Source organism: Channa argus, chromosome 2 (genome assembly GCF_033026475.1).
Source record: "Channa argus isolate prfri chromosome 2, Channa argus male v1.0, whole genome shotgun sequence".
Taxonomy (NCBI): Eukaryota; Metazoa; Chordata; class Actinopteri; order Anabantiformes; family Channidae; genus Channa; species Channa argus.
Window position 1 is genome coordinate 12,846,267 of NC_090198.1, and position 18,950 is coordinate 12,865,216.

The 18,950-nt window shown below is 39.4% G+C and overlaps 2 protein-coding genes across 4 annotated transcripts in view; one reads left to right on the top strand and one right to left on the bottom strand.

Moving 5' to 3' along the window:
* Positions 1-706: 706 nt before the first annotated feature.
* e2f8 (E2F transcription factor 8) lies at positions 707-7,926 on the bottom strand. Of its 2 annotated transcripts, none has more exons than XM_067495556.1 (13): positions 7,637-7,926; positions 6,474-6,735; positions 6,231-6,384; positions 5,330-5,656; positions 4,786-4,947; positions 4,531-4,668; positions 4,126-4,323; positions 3,953-4,028; positions 3,082-3,616; positions 2,496-2,762; positions 2,274-2,409; positions 1,769-2,115; positions 707-1,505 (listed from the first exon to the last, which is right to left on the bottom strand). In XM_067495556.1, the coding sequence occupies exons 2-13, from the start codon at positions 6,642-6,644 to the stop codon at positions 1,341-1,343; spliced, it is 2,676 nt and encodes an 891-aa protein (XP_067351657.1). In that variant the 5' UTR covers positions 6,645-6,735; positions 7,637-7,926; the 3' UTR covers positions 707-1,340. The 2 variants fall into 2 exon arrangements, with proteins under 2 accessions (XP_067351657.1, XP_067351659.1); XM_067495558.1 differs by having other exon boundaries at positions 5,342-5,656; positions 7,637-7,925.
* A 3,573-nt stretch (positions 7,927-11,499) lies between these two features.
* nav2a (neuron navigator 2a) overlaps positions 11,500-18,950 on the top strand; it is a 174,336-nt gene continuing 166,885 nt past the window's right edge. For both annotated transcript variants that reach the window (XM_067495572.1, XM_067495579.1), the window contains exons 1-2: positions 11,500-11,593; positions 12,670-13,184. In XM_067495572.1, coding sequence (XP_067351673.1) covers positions 13,104-13,184 — 81 coding nt within the window. In that variant the 5' untranslated portion in view covers positions 11,500-11,593; positions 12,670-13,103. The remainder of the gene's footprint in view (positions 11,594-12,669; positions 13,185-18,950) is intronic.

Sequence of the window (18,950 nt, forward strand, 5' to 3'; positions counted from 1 at the left end):
ACGCAAGGTGCTCACCTGACCCACCGACAGCAACTTGGGGTTCAGGGTCTTGCCCAAGGACACTTCGACATGTAGCCTGGACCGGGGATCGAACCACCAACCCTGTAGTCCATATATATACTCTGTTTTTATTTTGTATGTGATGATCAAGCTGTATAAGAACAGGGAGATGGAGAGCTGGGAGAGCAGAGAAGTCGCCTATCAGTGTTAGCTTAGGTTGCACAGTATAGTGTTACACACTGGACACTTTTTGATATAAACATCCAGTTGTGATTTCAGATTTCATTCTACAACTAAATAAGCCAAGTTATCCTACTTTAATGAGTGTGTTGGACACAAAAACATTGAACTTTCAGTGGCACCAAGTGGTAAGTAAAGTCAGAAAGATTCATCCTCTGGAGACATTGACAAACAATTAGCAAATTAGTTGTTTGACATTGTGTGTATAATGATCAGATTGCTCAAATCATTCATCAAAAGGTTAAATATTCTATTTTTTGGTTTTGATTATGTTAATTTTTTTTAGATATTATATAATTGTACATTGTGCACTTCAGATTTTGTTTTGGCCACACACACACACACACACACACACACACACACACACACACTTTTGCAGCATTTGAAGAGCAGTTGCTAGTAGTAAATTATCTGATACTTATAGATATATCTCACTGAAAAAACAAAAAACAAAAAGCATATGGTGTTCGTAGAAAGAACATTAAAATTTATTTAGCATTTTACATTTAGCAGGACATTATAAACAATAGTCATTTTCATATAAATTAAACTTTTCTCATTAGTCATTAGGGGAAACAAAAATATTCATGTTCTTAACAACTCCATTATAAAAGGGGTAACAGTTAACATGTACACATGTGCAAAAGTTATCTTGACTCTCATTGGGATTTAGCCACATCTGATATTGCATTGTTCTTTATGGCACTGATGTGAATTTTACTACCCTTGGTAATTTGAATAAAATGTTCACATCCCTCACATTAGCAGAATTAACTAAAAAGCTACTGCACAAAAAATATTATAAATTCACCATTTAGGTTTTATCCTGGATACCCAGCATCACAGTGAGCATGGCAATAGTGTTCGTATGTATCTGTGAAACTGTCCCTTTGTCCACTGGGCCACAGCTAAAGTCTGCATTGCATATTGCCTAAATTTAGAGCTGGTTGTGATAGGAGGATGCTGCGAAATGTTTAGAGGTAATGAATATTGTCAAATGCTAAACAAAAGAATAAGAAAAGAAAATAAGGAAACACCCTCTCATCAAACAAACACAAATACCCTTACATACATAATCTACAGACATCAGAGGATCACCTTCAGGACTCCTCAGTGGCAACATCCAATTTTCTCTGAGGGATGTAAACTGTTTTGGCAGGTTGGTTTCCACCTGTGGTCACCACCGCAGTCAGGGGAGACAGAGGGACAGGTGTGTGGAAGAAGCTGTGTTGGAGCCCAGTCCCTTTGGGTGTGGTCATCAAAGGCTGGACAATAGATCATGTTTAATTAATTGTTAAACAACTTAAACCCCTAAATAGACACACACGCAAGAAATAAACTCAAAAGCAACTCCTCAATTTCTATTAATGTGAAAATGTATTTATGTTAAGATAATTTTTTACCATAAAAAATACAAATCTACAGTTAATTGCATCTGCATTTAGAAGAGACAATCAATAAAAATAGTCAAAAATCAATGAACCAGAGCAGCAGATTTTACGGTCTGTTTTTACAGGTCTAGTCTTACCTGTTGTACACTGATCAGGGTCAACGGTTGTCCAGATAAAGACTGCTGGACAGGCACAGGGGACACAGGTTTGATGAAAACCATGCCTCTCTGCTGAATAGCCAGCGGGCCTGGCAGCGGGCTGGATAAGGAGTTTGAGCGCTCTGGAGTCTGAGGGGCTGTAAAGGGATTTCCTGGGCTAGAGCCTGAAATCAGACCTAAGTTCTGCAGGGTGAAGTTGAGGATGGCAGGACTGGGGCTGTGGAGGTGGTGAGCCTGCGGAGTGGTGTGTGGGGAAGCCGAAAACCCTGGTCTGTGAAGACGAAGGCTGGTGGGTGTAATTTCCTGGGCTGGGGCAGGTCTGGAGCCTGTTGATGACAAAATAAAACATTTTAGTTCTTCTCTTGATGAAGTTGTTCACATGTGCATACCCTAATACTCCACATAGAGTTTTTGCTATCAAAATTTGAATGTTACTCGCACAATGGATGATTCAACATTTGATTACATTTAACGACTTATTTACCTGCAGTTGGTGTTGTGTATATGTTGTAAGTAGGAGTTGAGGCTTTGTTGCTTTCTACCCCTGAACCTTGAATTTCCTTATAGCTGGTGAGGGACTGCTGGGAGATTGGGATCAAGTATCCAGCTGGTACTAAAGTCTGAATGGGCAGAAAAATAAACGCCATGCTCACAAGCGTTCCTATCCGTGAAAAAACCCCAACAAGCAGCTTGTTTATGATTTTACCTCAGTGTGAAATTGTCCAGGTGTTAGGGGTACGGCTCTGACTGGTGTTAATCCTGCCTCGCTGTCAGAGTTCACCGCCTTGTCCTCTTTGTCCAGGAAGGTCTCCAAGCTCTGTTCTAGTGTCTGATTGGCAACAGCACCACCAGGTGTGTTGACAAACTCTGGATCCAGGTGGAGGGCGCGAGGCGACGGCCGGCTAGAGAGGTGACAACCAGGACGGGCCTTCAGACGAGCCTGCAGGATCTCACACAGCTTTGGAGACGTGTGCTACGGAAGGCCAATACAAAGAAGGGACAGAGGGCGGTAAATATCTTCTTATCAGAAAACAAATTTCTTAGATTTATGCTAGACACTATGAATTCATCAACTCATAGTGTGATCTAAAATATTGTAACGCATTGTTATAATGTGTGAAGTTAGAAAATAAAACCTTATATCGGCAAAAAGCTATTTACAAAGTGTGTTTTCACAATTTGGCTTAATTGCACACTGTATAAGAAAGAAAACATTTTTTAATCTAACTTTTGCTTTGTTCGTTTACTAATCATTATTCTGCCTCTTTTATCAATACTATATATTTTCTTACCTTTAAGTTGGGGTCGGTCCTCTTAGCTTTCAGGGGGCTACTCTCAGAGGCTGAATCTGTACACTGCCTTTTGAGCGCAAAGGGGCTGATGTCTAATGCCCTTAAGGTCAGCTGGCTCTTAGGGCCAGGCTTGTCTGTCGGGCTCTGCCCAGTCTTATCCTCAAAGGTCATAGAGCGCACAGCAAGACTGGTTGGCTGGGGGCGGGCCAGAGGATTTGGTTTGATGGATGAAGATTGTAAATACACAGCGTAAGGGCCATTCCCCTGTTGATGAGGTAACAGGATGGGGAAGAGAGGCGAACACTGTGTGGGGATGTAAGCAACAGTGCCTGTGGGCTGGGCTGCTAGTGGGGTGTGGGGGGTGAGGTGGATAGAAGTATTGACTACAGGCTCCTGAGTTGGGGTGAGCAACAGTGCCTGAGGCATTTCTATTGAAAAAGAGGAGGTTGGCTCAGGCCTCCCAGCAGTTGCGTTGGCTGCCACAGCAGCAGGAGCAGTAGCAGCAGCAGCAGGCTTTGGATCTTCAGCTCCAGTCCTGGAACATAAGCAGGACGCTCATTAAACACAAGAAACTGAAAACCTTTTATACGGGAGGTAAAGTGAAGCTGTTGTTACAGCTTCCATTAAAAGACAGCTGTCAATGAGCAGCCTAATTACATTTGAAATTTATTCGATTGTGACTAATACATTACAGATAATTCAGTGGCTGGTCAGGAACAGCAGAATTTTCTATGAAGCAGACTAAAACCAACATTTTTATGGGCACTTTGCGTTGCACCAGATTTTAGTCACCAATTTCACTAACAGACACATTTAGCAGAATCTAAGTAAAGAACCAGAAACACTTTTGGTTGAAACTAAGAAAACTTACACAGATTCTTGGTCAAGTTTGAGTTTACAAATAGCAGCAAGTTGGGCCATTTTGTTTGTCATATCTGATGAATCAACTGAAGACAAAACAGAAGAAAAAAAAACAGAAAAAGTCATCACACAATTCATTACACACAGCGAAAGCAACTTTGTCTGAAACATTTCTTTACTCACTTTTGACAGGACTACTAGGGGCCGAGTTAATCTTGCGACGGTCTTCCTGAATGCTCTTTGCCAGCTTTATTAGGGAGGGGTGTCGAGTGAAACTGCGTTTAACCCCAGTCGAAGAAAAGAGGTTTTTGGCAATATTGTCTATAGATGCACGTGATCCCAGTACACTTTGCCTTTCTTCACATGTGGAGCTCTTTAAGTCTGAAATTAGAGTTTAACTTTTAATGTATGAATGTAGGAGAATTTTTTACAAATCAGCAGGATCGGCTAAACTTGCTCAAGTCCCACTGCTAGATTTAACATAAGACAAGAATGATGTGTAAATGTGATGCTAAACACAACGTTTTTTGAAACTGTGGACAAAATATAAACAATAACCATAACAAAAACGTGACAATGCGGTGATACCTTTGACTTCTGGGAATTCTTCAGGGCCGACCCATTCAAACGCCGGTTTCCTCCCTCTCTCTTCGGTTACATGGACTTTCTCAATGAGCTTCAGGCTCCGCAGCACATTCGCTATATCGTAAAGCCTGCGGACTTTGGCTGCAAACACATGAGCAAACAAAAGAAAAACACAGAACATCATTATCACCAGACTTTTTTTTTTTTTTTAAATCAGAAGTATAACTACTTTGTAATCTTACAGAAGAGTGTACTCACTCTTAAACTTGTTCTTGTCTTGATCCACACCCTGGTCCTCTCCAATCAGGATCTTGGCAGCCACATCCAGACTGACCACACGAGGGGTAGACACCAGAAAGAGCATCACAAACTTCTGGCTCATGACCCGCAAAGATTTGTCCTTACGGCTGTTAACAGAGGCTGGACAGAACAAACATAAAGTCAAGAAACGAAAATGGTGATGATATGAATTACTCAAATAGCTGATTCTTGAACGTTTCACTTAAATATTCTATGTCGCATAGTTTTGAAAACAGAATGTAGTTATTTAGAGGGACGTCAGTTTCACAGATTTGGAGGACTATAAAATGTTATGCTGTACATAATTTCATGAACTATATCATGTGGATCTAATGTCAATTAGAGGATTAGTTTACGATTAATATTTATAAAACAAGTTAAAAGGTCAAGTTAATTTGGTGTCAACGCCCATAACTTTGACTTTCATTGTTGCATGTTCCATGATTTCATTAATACATAAATAGTTGAAGGAAAATTGGCTTAAAATATTATACAATCCTACCTTGCTTCTCACCTGCTTTAAATTCTATTCCTGGAAGTTCAACAAAGAAAAGCTCCTTCTGCCCCTGCTCCCTGCTCTCTAATTCAGCCACCTCCTCATTCTCTTTCTCTTCTCCATCAAAGTCAAACTCCTTGTCTAGGAGACGTTGCCGAATCTGCTGCATCTGCTGACTGTAACGGTGCTCCTCGCCAACCTGCTTCAAAATGGCCAGAGTCTGAGCCAGTTTGGTCTGGCCATGCCACGTGTAGCGATTCTTTGCGGAGCGACTCACCATGTGCAGGCTCTCGAGCACATTCATGATGTCATAGATGCGTCTGCGCTCCACATCTGTGAAGACGAAAAGGAAAACACATTAAAATAAGACAGTGAAGTAAGTTGATTAGCAGAACCCAGCAAACTGTTTATATGAAAGAAAAATGTCCTCTACAACTACAGTAAGTTTACATTTTCCTACATTTGTTTGTGAGAACAAATTACACACAATTATGATCACTGTGGAAAATATCAGCATCAGTGGCATCAGTGACCTTTAATATTTTTTCTGTCACAAATGGAAGAACTCAAGAACTCCAGTATCACGTACGCCACCTTTCTGGTTTACATTTGTCATATTTGACCTATGTTCTGAAAACATTATTTATTATTTTAAATTATTATGTCTTAGGGAAAAACCCTAATGGGTGAATTTTTGCATGAATTCTACTGCTTTTTATTATTGAGAAAAACAAGAACCTTAGTCTCTGCTAGAGAGAATTACAGTATATAATATAGAATCATGAAATAACAGGTTTGAACGTAACGAATACTGCTGCTCTAAAATCAAACTGTGATCTTAAGGGATGAATAGCGGATCACAGTTTGTAGTTAAAGAGTGATGAAGGAGTTGATACAGTATACATACTGAGCTCAGTGGCCACATCATCCAAGCAGATGTCATGGTTGAGGTTAGGGTTTGGATAATCTGGGTAGCGAGCAAGGAACTTGTGACAGAGCAAACCCAGGCTCTTCTCTTTTCTGCTAACCATTTTCTCTGACTCTTCTCCGTTTTCACTCTCCTACGAGAAGATAAAAAAAATTACTTTAAAAGACCCCGGCATGTCAGAAAGTGTCAATTATGTATTAGTACTACAGTTTTTTTTCTTACCTGGGTAGATTCAAGCCCTTCCTGTCCATCATTGTCCATGCAGAGCTCTTTTTCTCTGTTTCTGATGTCAGGACTAGCTGCACTGATCAGCATTTTAAGGTTGGAGGTTGGTGTCCAGGGATCAACACAAGGACCTTCCCTTCGTTTTTTAGGTGTGGTAAGGGGACCCATAGTTAGATGCTTCTCCACTGATACTGCACTCCGGCCAGTTGAGTTCTTCTGTGATATTTACAGGTGCATATGTTGCTACAAAGTCATCATCCTAAATAGCCAGAGGGTAAAATTAGCAATGTCTATCTCCAGAGCTCAACAGGGGCCCGTTTCAATATTCAATTTAGCATTTATGGTAAATTTAATTTAAAAAATATATATTTTCAAAGACAGCCTTATCGCTTTTTGAACGCAACATACCTGTTTGGTACCATCTTTTTTTTTTACATCGTAATGCCAGCAATGAGTTAAATATCATACTGATGGTCGAATATGATCGCTGCCCCCAAATTAATCAAAATAAATCTCTTTAAATAAAGCTAAATGAATCACACACACAGAGATTAACATTGGCGGTTACTGACATGCGTTCCATCGAATCATCGGGCTCAACGGACGCGGCAGACCCGCCTTTTTGTGTGAGTGGGCCAATGGGTGCGCGGCTCGCGAAGAAGGAGCGGAAGTGGAGCTTGTCCCGCGCAGGTAAACTGTTTTTGAAATCCTTGGCGCGGAACGTACGGTTAGGTACGTCGGCTTGTTTTAAACTTTACTACGTTTGCAACAAAGTCTGAAGCATCTATACAAAAAGGACTTTACATTTATGAGGTGAATGGCTTTAAAAAGCGCATGATTTCTCACTAAGTTAATGTTTATTTTGACGTAGCCAGCGGCGAGCATCCGCCTTCGGGTATGGTTTAACTAACTTTAACATACGTAACAGCAAACAGCAAAACGGAAAACAAATCCAGAACATTTTCCTAAAATTGTTTTCCTTTAAAAACACAATACTGTTAGCGGCCCGAGAAAACCGCTTCATTTCATGGTTATTTACCCTACATAACCATGACGTGACGGGGTTTAAGATTAAAGAGTAGCTTTAGTAAACCCAACCATGTTGATACCCCCTCCCCCCTTTTTTTTACACAGATACACTCAGATTCGTGCAGACTTACCTAGATCTGCGAGATAATCCTTGTTCAGATGAATTGTATCATGTTCACGATAATGTGGTGGATTCCAGATTCCTAAAGACTGAGTCCGAGTCAATTTTAACACAAGCGTTTACGCTTGCACGTACAAAATGGCTGCAGAATCATCAAACTCCGGAACAAATATTGAAACAATGTGCGTGGCTCTCAGTTATCTTGTTTCCCTCCCTGGTGGAGGAGTAGCCTCTGTCTTGGTCAACTTTACTACAGTAGTGAAAAGTTTACCCAGTTGTGTAGATGGCCAGCAGCCTTTGGCCCGCCCAGTGAAGCATACGCGTTCATGCGCACTTCCTCCCTTGCTGTTGAGCAATGGCAGCATTAATGTTTGATAGTTGGCCTACTGCTATAGTCTGGATTGGCACTGACATTGCTGGAGAGAGCACTCACGTCCTTCACTTATAATTTACAGTTTTTGAAACAATATAGTCAGGGGGACATATTATAACCAAAACACGGGTTGCTTGCTGAGATCCAGAGTCCATGAAACCAAGCAGATGTTTTCCAGTTCTCTTTTTCTGAATTTGTTTCTCCAGCGCCTCAACAGCGGAAGCACAGACAAAGAATTTTATAGGCTACGAGAATGGTTTTAACAGGGGATCTCTCACTCATTTTAATGATTTATGTTACTGGAGAGACGTGTATATAATAATTTCAATACATCAATCCAACCATTATTTGCCACCTCTTATCCTATTTGGTTCGGGTGGAGCCTATAGCCCAGCTGTAATCAGGCGAAAGGTGGGGTGAGCCTGGACAGGTCACCAGTCTACCACAGGACCACAGAGAGACATACACAGACAGACAAGCTCAAAGTCACACCTACGGGCAATTTAGATTAACCAATTAATCTAACATGCCTGTTTTTGGACTGTGGGAGGACATCGGGGTACCCCGAGGAAACCCATGCGAGCTCCTGTTACGGCGGCGCATTGCATTCAACAGACCAATAAATAAATAAATTAGATACCCTATGTCGTAATTACGAGATACGGATCTCGTAAATACAAGTTATGTTTCTCGTAATTACGAGATCCGTAACTGGTATTTATGAGTTGTGTTTTTCGGAATTACGAGATACGGGATTTGGGGATCTCATAAACATGAGAACGTTACAGAACCTGCCTCAAATTAAGCAGATTTTTAGGATGTCATCAGTATCACAATATTCTGTGACAGTTTTCAATACTTCCAAAACTCTATAATAAAACAGAACTGTCGATAGATAATTCGGTGAATTTAGCTTTTCAAAATGTCAACAAATAGGCTGTAAACTGAGCCTCTCTTTAGACTGTTAAACGAGATTCAATTTGCAGCCAACAGTGTGACTCTTCGTATCCATGGTAACACGATACTTCCAGTTTCATGTAGACGTTGGCCGTACGAGTCTTTGACTTTAGATGTGACATTCTTTAAAATTCTACGTCGAAAATGAAACACGGAAATTGATACTTAAGATCAAATTCAGTAAGTTTTTGAATAGCATAAATAAAATAGAGAATTAAATTAGGTTATCCTAAACTATGTCGCCATTGTCCTGTCAAATAAAGACAAATGTATAACCATGCTAACTATTCTACACATCTTGATCTCTGGATCTTTAGAAATTATTATACATTGAATGTTAAAAGTGTTCACTCGAAAAGTTGCACTCTTGGCTTTAACTTGGCTTTTTAACCTTTCGTTTTCGTTTTGTACGATTGGGCGTACAACTAACTCACTGATTTCCTCGTATCATTGAAGGAAACTTGAAAACGTGATTATTATCAGGAAAGTTCTGAAGTGTAGCCTTCAAATTCCTGCCTCAGAAGAAACATGCAGAGGTATACTATATGGTGCAAATGAAACCTCGCTTTAAAGCGTATTTGTAGACGTTTTGAAAAGCTAAATCCGTCACATACAAGAAACGTGATAATGGATAAGGTCTCTAATTTTTATTTTCTTTGGTGAATGCAATGCGCCGCCGTAATGTTGAAATCTGACACTACAATTGTTTAAATTTGCATTTTTTCTGAATAATTTACATTGAGTATCCCATAGTAACAAAGTGAAAACAGAAACTTAAAAATGTCTTAATTAATGATTAATGATCAAAGGAAAAACAAAACGGAAATATCACGTATTCAGACCTTTTCAAATAGCACATACAATTTAGTGGTCAACTCAACTAAAATTCTAAAATCCTGATTTAACTTTGTTGATACTGAGTGTAGATTAACAAGAAAAAATGAATTTGAATGATTGTAGTGTCAGGTTGCAACATAAAAATTTTTTAAAAAGTAAAGTGGGTCTGAAAACGCACTGTATAGTGAGGTAGAGGTAGATTAGGTGTGATTAATTACATTCCTCTGCTGCATTAGGATGATTATTTTAAAATGCTGCAAAAATATTGTATTAATAATTTGTTGACTGTTTAAGCAGCTCATTTCTATCAGTGTAATCTCAGTTTTGTTCTTCATGTTATTTTATTATGATTATATTGTTTTAACAGCACTCAAACATTTCTTCAAACATGTTAGAAATCAAAAAGTTTTATAGCCTACCTTATTGACTACAATAGAAGGTAATGAGAAGGGGTATGTTAAGTCTCTTGTTGAAGACTCAATGTTGCACTCACTAATTTACAAGTGCAAAGAGCTGAATGTAACAAATAACAAGAGAAAGCTAGACTGACCTACTGACTCACTGGCTTCTTTCTCAATCAGCATGCAGAGGATATGAAACAATGTTGGAAACAATGTCCGAAAGTTACAGAAATTATTGGACACAACCTCCCATATTTGTAAGGTCAATAAGTTGTACTCTGATGGTGGATAAGTTTTGGCTTCACGTTTTTTGTGTTTGCTGGGTTGATTTTACACAACTTTATTATGGAACACATACCATAAATAGACAGGTCAGATTAGGTGTGGAAGTCGTGATTTGCATATTTTAATTTGGCATGTGTTTTACGTCGGATGCCCTTCCTGACACAACCCTCTGGATTTATCCAGACTTGGGACTGGCACAAAAAGACACTGGCCTGTGTCCCCTTGTGGTTGCATTGCCTTTTTTCAAATTTTGACCTTTTCATAAAATAAAAATATACTTTCAAGTGAGTTAGTGAGAGTCTCATAAATGTTAAATACGTAAACTGATATAAATCGGGAGAAAAAAATAGAATAAAAAAATACACTGGCTGTAATCACTAATAGTTCAGAATCTTTTCGTTGAAATGGCTCCATTTCAGCGCTGGGTGGCGGTGAAGCTCGCTTTACTAGTAGTCACCATGGAAACCAACTGGCGCTTTCAAGGATGTAGGGAGAGAACAGCGGAGCTCAAAGCACCTAGTGACGTAATGTTACGGGTGTGAGAGAGCAAGTGGGATCCTGAAGCCCTCTTCAAGTACTCCAGGTAATTTAGACCACTGTCTTCATTTGGCATAGCACAGCCAGCTATGAATTTTGATTTTAAAAAGTGGATCGAAGGAACTGAACATACCTGCTAGTGAAACATATTAAAACTGTAATATAATTTAGTATTAATTACTTAGCAATACATTTGTTACATTAAGTATTAACACACAAACAGATATCAAGATCACGAGGTGCTAAAACAGCCAGGCAATAGAAGTAGAAAAAGTAAGAAAACAAAACAAAAACCTTTAAATTATTAGATTTAAAAACTATAAAAAGAGCGTGGCTTTTAAAAAGTCAAAATGGGAGATGAGAGTTGTATTATGCATTAAAACGATTAACAGTTTTTACTGCAAAGAAAACCTGAGGTTACAACTTCAATATCGTTGACCAAACACTTGCGCAGGATTTGTCCGAAGGCACGTGAACACAGCAGCTGGCTGCTCCGCTCGCAGCCACGGGAAGGGACATGCTACGCACGAGGCAGGGATCAACTCCACCGGGAAGGAAAGAAACAGGCAAGTGCAGGGTGAGCATCACTTCTTATCACAGATACCGCGTCTAGTCCTCTTATTTCCCCGCGCGGTTTATTTACTGTTCTTTAATGTAGTCAATTACGGTCAGTTTCCAGAAAGCTCCGAGCAGCAGTCTGTCAGGCAGCCTATGAGGTCTCAGATTCTCCTGCAGGGATGCTGCAGTAGCTCCAACCTTCGGCAAGCAATTTGTTCCAGATTGTGACTCCTGGATTAATGTTTGTCTTTTGTCAAGCGTGGGCTAAGTAGCCATGTTTGACACAACTCACAAAAATTGCATAGTTCTAAAGCAAGTTACGACTTAAAAAAAAGTTAGTTACATATGTTTCGAAACGTGTTTTTCATTGTGTGAAGCGGCGAAAAGCCTGCACCTGCAGCAGTTAGCTGTCGGGTTGTTAAGCAGCAGAATTATTCCTTAAAAGCAAAAGATAAAAATATGAGGTCACCGCATTTAAAGAATACGTTTGCAAATATTTCGCGTTTTTCTTCTCAAAAACTCCCATGAGTTCCACTAAAAACTAACAATAAATTTCATCCATAAACAACTATGTACAAATCAGACCGATTCCTGCGTACCACGAGTGAAGTTAACAAGGCCTCTTATTCCTTTATTTGAATGGATCTGACTATAGTAGTTTAAGAGTAAATCCCACATCCATCCTGCTACTGCAAGTACTATACATTTGGGAAAGATTCATGTGCTCTCTAGGGACCTACCCCCACTGGATATGTTGACAATAAAAAAAAAAACAGAATTTAAATTTTTTTTTTAACTAGTTTACAAGTCAAGTACTTAGTAGAATAATAAACATGTCTCAAGTTCTGTTTGAAACCACAGCCTTTGCCTAAATGCTTCAGTTTAACTCTGATTTCTTTCTCAACACAAGCACAACACAGGATACTGCACTTGACCTTTGAACTGTGATTTACACCAGCTTTTACACATATGCTTTTGTTGGACTTTTTTATTTTTTGTGCCTTTTTTATGTTTCTGATTGCTTCCTGGGAAACTGAAGTCTACCCATTTGGCTGCATAAAAATTGAAACCTGCTTAAATTTTCCCCTGTGGCAGACAGAATGAATCACTGGCAGTGGAGAAGATCATAATGATGACATCATCAAGTCTCATCAAATCTCCATGTCAGCGGTGAGAGGGCCATCTTGGTTATCTTTGTATCCTGTTCCTGGCCCTGATGTTCACGTCAGGTCAGCCCCTTGGAACCAGAAACTGCAAAGAGAAACAATCAAGAAACAATATGACTGAAACACAGCGTGTTGCTGAGGTTGGATCCCTCTACAGATTGGCCGCAATCTTTTTTCAGCAAATTGATGACCAGACAGATTTTCATATTTTTGGATAGACCTTCATGAACCAATTGGAAATCAAGTGGGAAGGGGACTGACATACTTTAAGCGGGTATTTCACTTTATTCCCTCAACATCCTGTTTTTAAAGATCGGATAGTTATCTGTGGAAAGGCCCGAGAACTCAATCACTTATGGGAAGATGGAGGCAGGAGCAGACGCTAGTCCACAGCAGCACCCAAGGAGGAAGCCTGTGGTGCACGGCTTGGAGGACCAGAAAAAGGTAAGTTAATAAATAATCATCTTTATTCCCCAGCTTTACCTGTCTGCAACAAATTCAGTAAAGCATATAAACTGCATATAAACTGTGTTTTTGATAACTGTTCTTTAACAGGCTTTGAAATACATTCACCTGTTAATCATTCAACAACAAAAAGATGCACAGATGAACATTTTATTCCATTATTGCAAATATAAAATATATCTCACTCTGTCATAGTGGACTTTAAATAGTGGCCCAATAATTGTATCTTAGAGTGTGACTTAGTTTGACTTTCATCAAGAAGACCAAGTTAGATGTTTGATTCAAAGCCTTCAAGGTTTTCTTTGATGCTTTGTGGTTGTGTAGAATTACTTACACAGTCTGCACTAAGTTTGATGGAGTACTTGATAGCGCAGCTCTTTTTTCCTGTTTCAGCTTCACTCTGCATTTTCCACCCATATAATTTCATAGCAGTGCTGTCGTTATATGCACAGGCATCAACAACATGCCGTATTCTTGATGTGTGTTTAACTAAAAACTTTAATAACACAGTGATACTGAGTTGCTCTTTGCACATTCAGCATTTTTGATCCATTTTAAATCCTTTGAAAGCTTGCATGTGACATAATCTGGTTGACATACTAGGTCTCAATGAACAGATGAGTGCATTTAACTGTTTTTAAACCTGGTCATCCACTCGAATCTTTGCACTGCATTAGGGCTTCCTGCTTGCTGGGTTATGTTAATGTTTCCCTTGCTGCTCTTTCTCTTTGATCTCTTTTCCCACAAAGAACTTGTGCTTTCTTTAGTGGTAACCTTAAATGAAATTTAATGTTTCACTGATCTTGCTTTTTCACACTGTGTCTAAAGCTTGTAGGTACATGGATTTTTGACTCACAGAACCATAACTATAATTTTTTCTATTTATAATGTTTTACAATTTTATTATTTGCATCCATTATTAGCTTAGTTATGCTTTAGTTTTTGATTGTCTGTGGGTAAATCAAAAAAATAATTAATAAAAGCAATAGCTTTGGTGTTAGGTTTTGCTTATATTACAGTAATAACCCTGATTAAACCTCAGGGCTGTAGCTCTCCTAATTTCTTTGGTTTGATTTAAGATAAAGGTCCTTTTTTTGTTGGCAAAATCTTCAGTTCTTGGGTCTATGGTCAACTTTTACGATAGAATTAAAAACATAATGAGAGAAACCCTGGATTCTTTTCCTGCTGTAGTTTTGGATAAGCTGATGTTTGGGAGACAAAAGGTTTTCACTTGAAAGTGACAATGGGTAGTTGTGATAGAAGGGATGGAGGCACCAGGCAACAACTTAGTGTAGGCCAACTAGATGTCTCTGTTGATTTACAGCACTGTAATGTGGTGGCCTATTGAATGTCTCCTCCTCTCCTACAGTCAGTGCAGAGTTAGTTAATTTACCGCTTTTCCGATATTCTGCTATGAAATTATCATATGAATTATATTTTCTGCTATTTTTAGCTCTCTGTTTACAGTGTATTTACAGCTGAGATAATATAAAGAGAGGGGGATTCCTCGCTCATAGGTGGCTTCATTTGGGCTTTAGCATGCATCGTGCTGTTTAGCCACTGGCAAGTCTGGTTTTGTTCCAGCCGGTGGTAAGATTTGTTGAACTTTAGTCACTCTGCTAAAGGTGTGTCAGGCATGAGATGAAACAAGGTTTATACTTTTCCCGTCTTCTCTGGGAGCCTCTTGTAAATTATTGATTTGATCAGGTGTGTGAAATTAGTCTCTTGGGATTATGTAGAACATGAATATCAACTAATGGGAACACAGTCCCAGCTGCTGTATTCCAATTTTCCAGACTGCCAAGCCTGGAGATGGCTGTAGTGACACAATGAGCAGCACAGGAACTCTTTCTATAGAGGTAGGATATAACATGAAGCTTGTTCTTAACAAAATCCCACCCAAACTGTAGTTGTTGCTACGGAAACAAACCGTGGTGACATTCACGCCCTTTTCATGCTGGATGAGTTATCTGCAGTGATGTGTGTACATTTCATTAGAAGCCTCACATGCAGCTGAAATGTGGCAGCATCATCATTTGGAGACTAGATCAGACTAGACATTCTGAGCTCTCCAGGGAGGGTAACTGAGGCAATACTCACCTTTCCTCTTAATGGACATCAGCTGACTTAAATAAATTGAAAGCAATGATGTAGTAACATGAACATATGGACACTTATTGTTGGAGAATCACTTCAGGCTTCCATGCACCAAGATTCAATGTCCCCTGACAATTTTATAGGCTGTGTGAGTTCATGATCCTATATATGCTGCTCATCCCAGCAAAAGGGATTTGTAGATTTACTCTCCCTCAGTCCCCTGTTCTATATATTAATGTCATTGAACAGTAATCATGGCCCTACTAGGAAAAGCCGTCAATGTGAATTAAGGATGTATTGTATTGAGGTGAATACAGACTCAGTGTTTGATAGAGCAGAACTGCCTAATTTGCTGCCACTAGTAGCCTGCCTATTTGCAGTCAGTTGGTACTCATTGAACTAGTGGACTAGTTTTGATTAGATTTGATATTTAGTGTTTTGAAGTGTCCAGCTACAGACAAGTAATGATTGTGGGTGTATACTGACACTTTGGTGTGCCTTTCCAGTATTGTCCCAATCTGTAACACAACTTTGTTGAAAAGCATATTTTTGTGATTCTCTTTAGTTAATGATGATCGCATGCAGAATAAACTTTTTAGAACCGGTTAGAAACCACATCACTAAAAGTTTTTTTTTGAAAGATTGTACACCAACTAACACAAAATGAACACGACCGGGTTTTAATTTATTTTAATTTTGTGGTGGACAGGGATCAGCATGGGCACTCTCACTGGTCTGTGGGTACACTGTTACATACTGTATGCAGCAAGTTGTGATGCAGAGAGGACTATTAAGTCTCATAATAGCGTTAGCTTAAGTTGCATATTGTAGTTTTAATTGGTGCCTGAAAAGTTGCATTGATGGTAATATAAACATGAGAGGCAGATTAGCATGGGGTGGGGGGTGGGGGTACACTCATGCTTTGCTGACACAAAATAATAATAATACAGATTAATGTTATCTACAGAGTCTGTTTCTTGTAGAAGCGTCTCAGAGAGAAGAGGACCCCGTCCAACATTATGGTCAGGTTTATCAATTAGATAACCTAAAAACAATTATGTACTACATTGAAAAAGCGTCTGTCTCTTTTTAATTGATACAGAATTTTTTTCATCTGAATAAAGCCCCATATACTACATATTAATCATTTTGTATTCATTCATTGTGCATTCTTTGTATCACGAATTTGAAAGAGCCAGTGTGAAATTGGGTTGGAAGGATTTAAATGCCTCTGAACTGTAGTGTTTGAGAGGCGTGTTTAATTTATTGGAGTGCAGTCAAATAAAATGAGCTTTGAGCTGATCTTCGATTAACTACTGTATGTCCGAACAGCATATTGGATTGTTGGCAGATGCCTGCCTCCCATACAGCCCATAAAGCACTAATGAAACAGTGCTTCTTAAATTTATATCCTGACCTCACACCAAGTTGTCATGCATATAGTACAGATTTACAGCACTAATTTTGTTGACATAAATTTGTGTTTATCGTAGTCATGTTTTAAAGCTACCTAAATTTTTAGTGAGCCAACAACACTCACAATAACTTTTTGTTATCCATAGCCAAGTTTTAACCAAGTTATCAAGTGTCCATCTGGAGAGCATTAACAAAATAAATGTGCAAGATTTCAGTACAAAAACAGTAAAATAAGGAACACGTTTTACAGTAGAACTCAATTCCTTCAACTGGTGTGTGAGAAACAAATGACAAAGGGCATTCAGAAGGTGAGAGAGCAGGCTGTAATGGAATCTATTATTGATTGAACTCAATGAGGATGACAGAGAATTTAACAGTTTAATCAGAGTCATTGGAAATTATGTGTTTATTTTCACTAGCCATTTCTGACTGCTGTTTAAAAGGTGTTTGATATGGTTGGGTTTTGTAAGACAGAGAGGTGTTTAAAGTGGATGTGATTGCTCTGCTGCAGTGATTCTCCAACAGCCTGAAAATTAACTGAGAAACAGATGAGTGGGTAATTTTTTTACAAGGTGGACTTAATCATGAACTTCAGGATTAAGTTCAAACTCAGCAGGACAGAGCCGGTTAAGGTGCTTAAGATTGTTTTCCCATTCCTGCAAGGTAGGGACTACTTCAATTTTTTGAATGGTTCAACAATGTCCAATCATTATGGTAGAATTATCTTAATGATCTTAGGACAGTAAGCTTGCAAACAGATTTAAACGGACTTAAACAGGTTGCTGATATGTACGTACCCTTCCTTCCATTAATCAGTCCCTCTAAAATTTTGCTGACCATTTTGTGATTGTTGGGGCATAAAATGCCTGATAGTAAAGTAGTAATGCAATTGCTTGAGATAACCAGTTTTGAGGCATCTTTTTCACTGTATGCAGGTGAGTTTATCTCATGAATTCTGGCAGGTGTTGAACAAACCAAACAAACCAACAGTTGCTCGGCTGATAAAATGGAAAGATTGAAATGTTCACGTTTCTTTCTTACATAATCACATCACACTGAACTTATTAAGATGTAAATCCACCTCAGTGCTTGTAAAGATAATCAAAGAAATAGTTTACTGCTTTACAGTATTTCTTCCAACAGTGGACATTTAGCTGGACATATGGGCAAGGTCGCTCTGATTGTACTCTCTCTGAGCCCTCAACCTGTTCATTAGGGCTGCAACATCTGTGCTAACTACCACTGAGATTGCTGCAATCAGTGACATCTTACATTGTTGTCTTCAACAAGCTAAAACACAGTGGACATCACCTCTGTGTCTACTGTTCATGCACCTTTTTGAATAGTTGCAATGACCATTTGTTGCTGGCACAGATTTATATAATGACTCACCTTGTCAATCTCAGTTAGAATCGGACTCCACATTTAGGTATCCATGATCACTGCCCACAATCGTGTCTTTAGTGTTGCTGGGGCCTTTGCAAGATACGAAGAGTGACAGAGGAGGGTGACAATTTGTCACTGACAGGGTTGATTGATTGTGCGTGCAGCTCCCCTGCACTGCTGCTTTCAGAAACTAATTGAATGTATTATAAGAGTTATGGGATGGTGTGATGACAAATGAGCAGCCTTGCAAGATGATTTAGAACCTGTTGTAGATATTAACCCCTTTTTCAAAAGTTGCTGCTTTTCAGCCATTCCACGACGGGATTGTTCAGATAAGTGATTACTAGAATTTGTATGGCTTGTCATTATCTTATTTAGCTGAGGTAGTCTGTAGCTAAATCAGACATAAACCAAATTCTGTTAAAGATTTTAAGTTAACTGATAATCAGCATCAGTAGCAGGTTCTGGCTCTTTGTGATAGTGTAAATCCAAATGTCATATATGCTGTTTTGCCAATAGAGATGAGGGCTCTTGTAGGTACCAGCTAAGCTGTTTTTGAAAACCAGACAGCTGCAGAGGAGAGACAGGAGATTTATTTTAGTGAAGGACTGTGTTTGACCAGTCATGCAGCACTGACGAGCGCCGGGGCTTAGGGGTTTGGATTGGGGAAGGGTTGGGGGGTCGGAGGGTGGAGGTGGGACCAGGCTTGGAGCTTTGAGGCTGGGGGTTGGGAAGATCCTGCACTCAGGATCTGCTTGGTCCTCAAGAGCCATCTGGCTATCACCCACTCCCTGCACCCTGAGGGAGGGCGAAGGACAGGTGGCAAGGACTGGTGGGAAGGCCCGG

Bases quoted from the DNA above. Each gene is read 5' to 3' on its own strand.
- e2f8 (XM_067495556.1), bottom strand. From the start codon at position 6,644: ATGGGTCCCCTTACCACACCTAAAAAACGAAGGGAAGGTCCTTGTGTT. The intron at 6,385-6,473 runs GTAAGAAAAAAA...ATCTTCTCGTAG, and splicing joins AAGGGCTTGAATCTACCCAG to GAGAGTGAAAACGGAGAAGA. The intron at 5,657-6,230 runs GTATGTATACTG...TCGTCTTCACAG, and splicing joins TGATGTGGCCACTGAGCTCA to ATGTGGAGCGCAGACGCATC.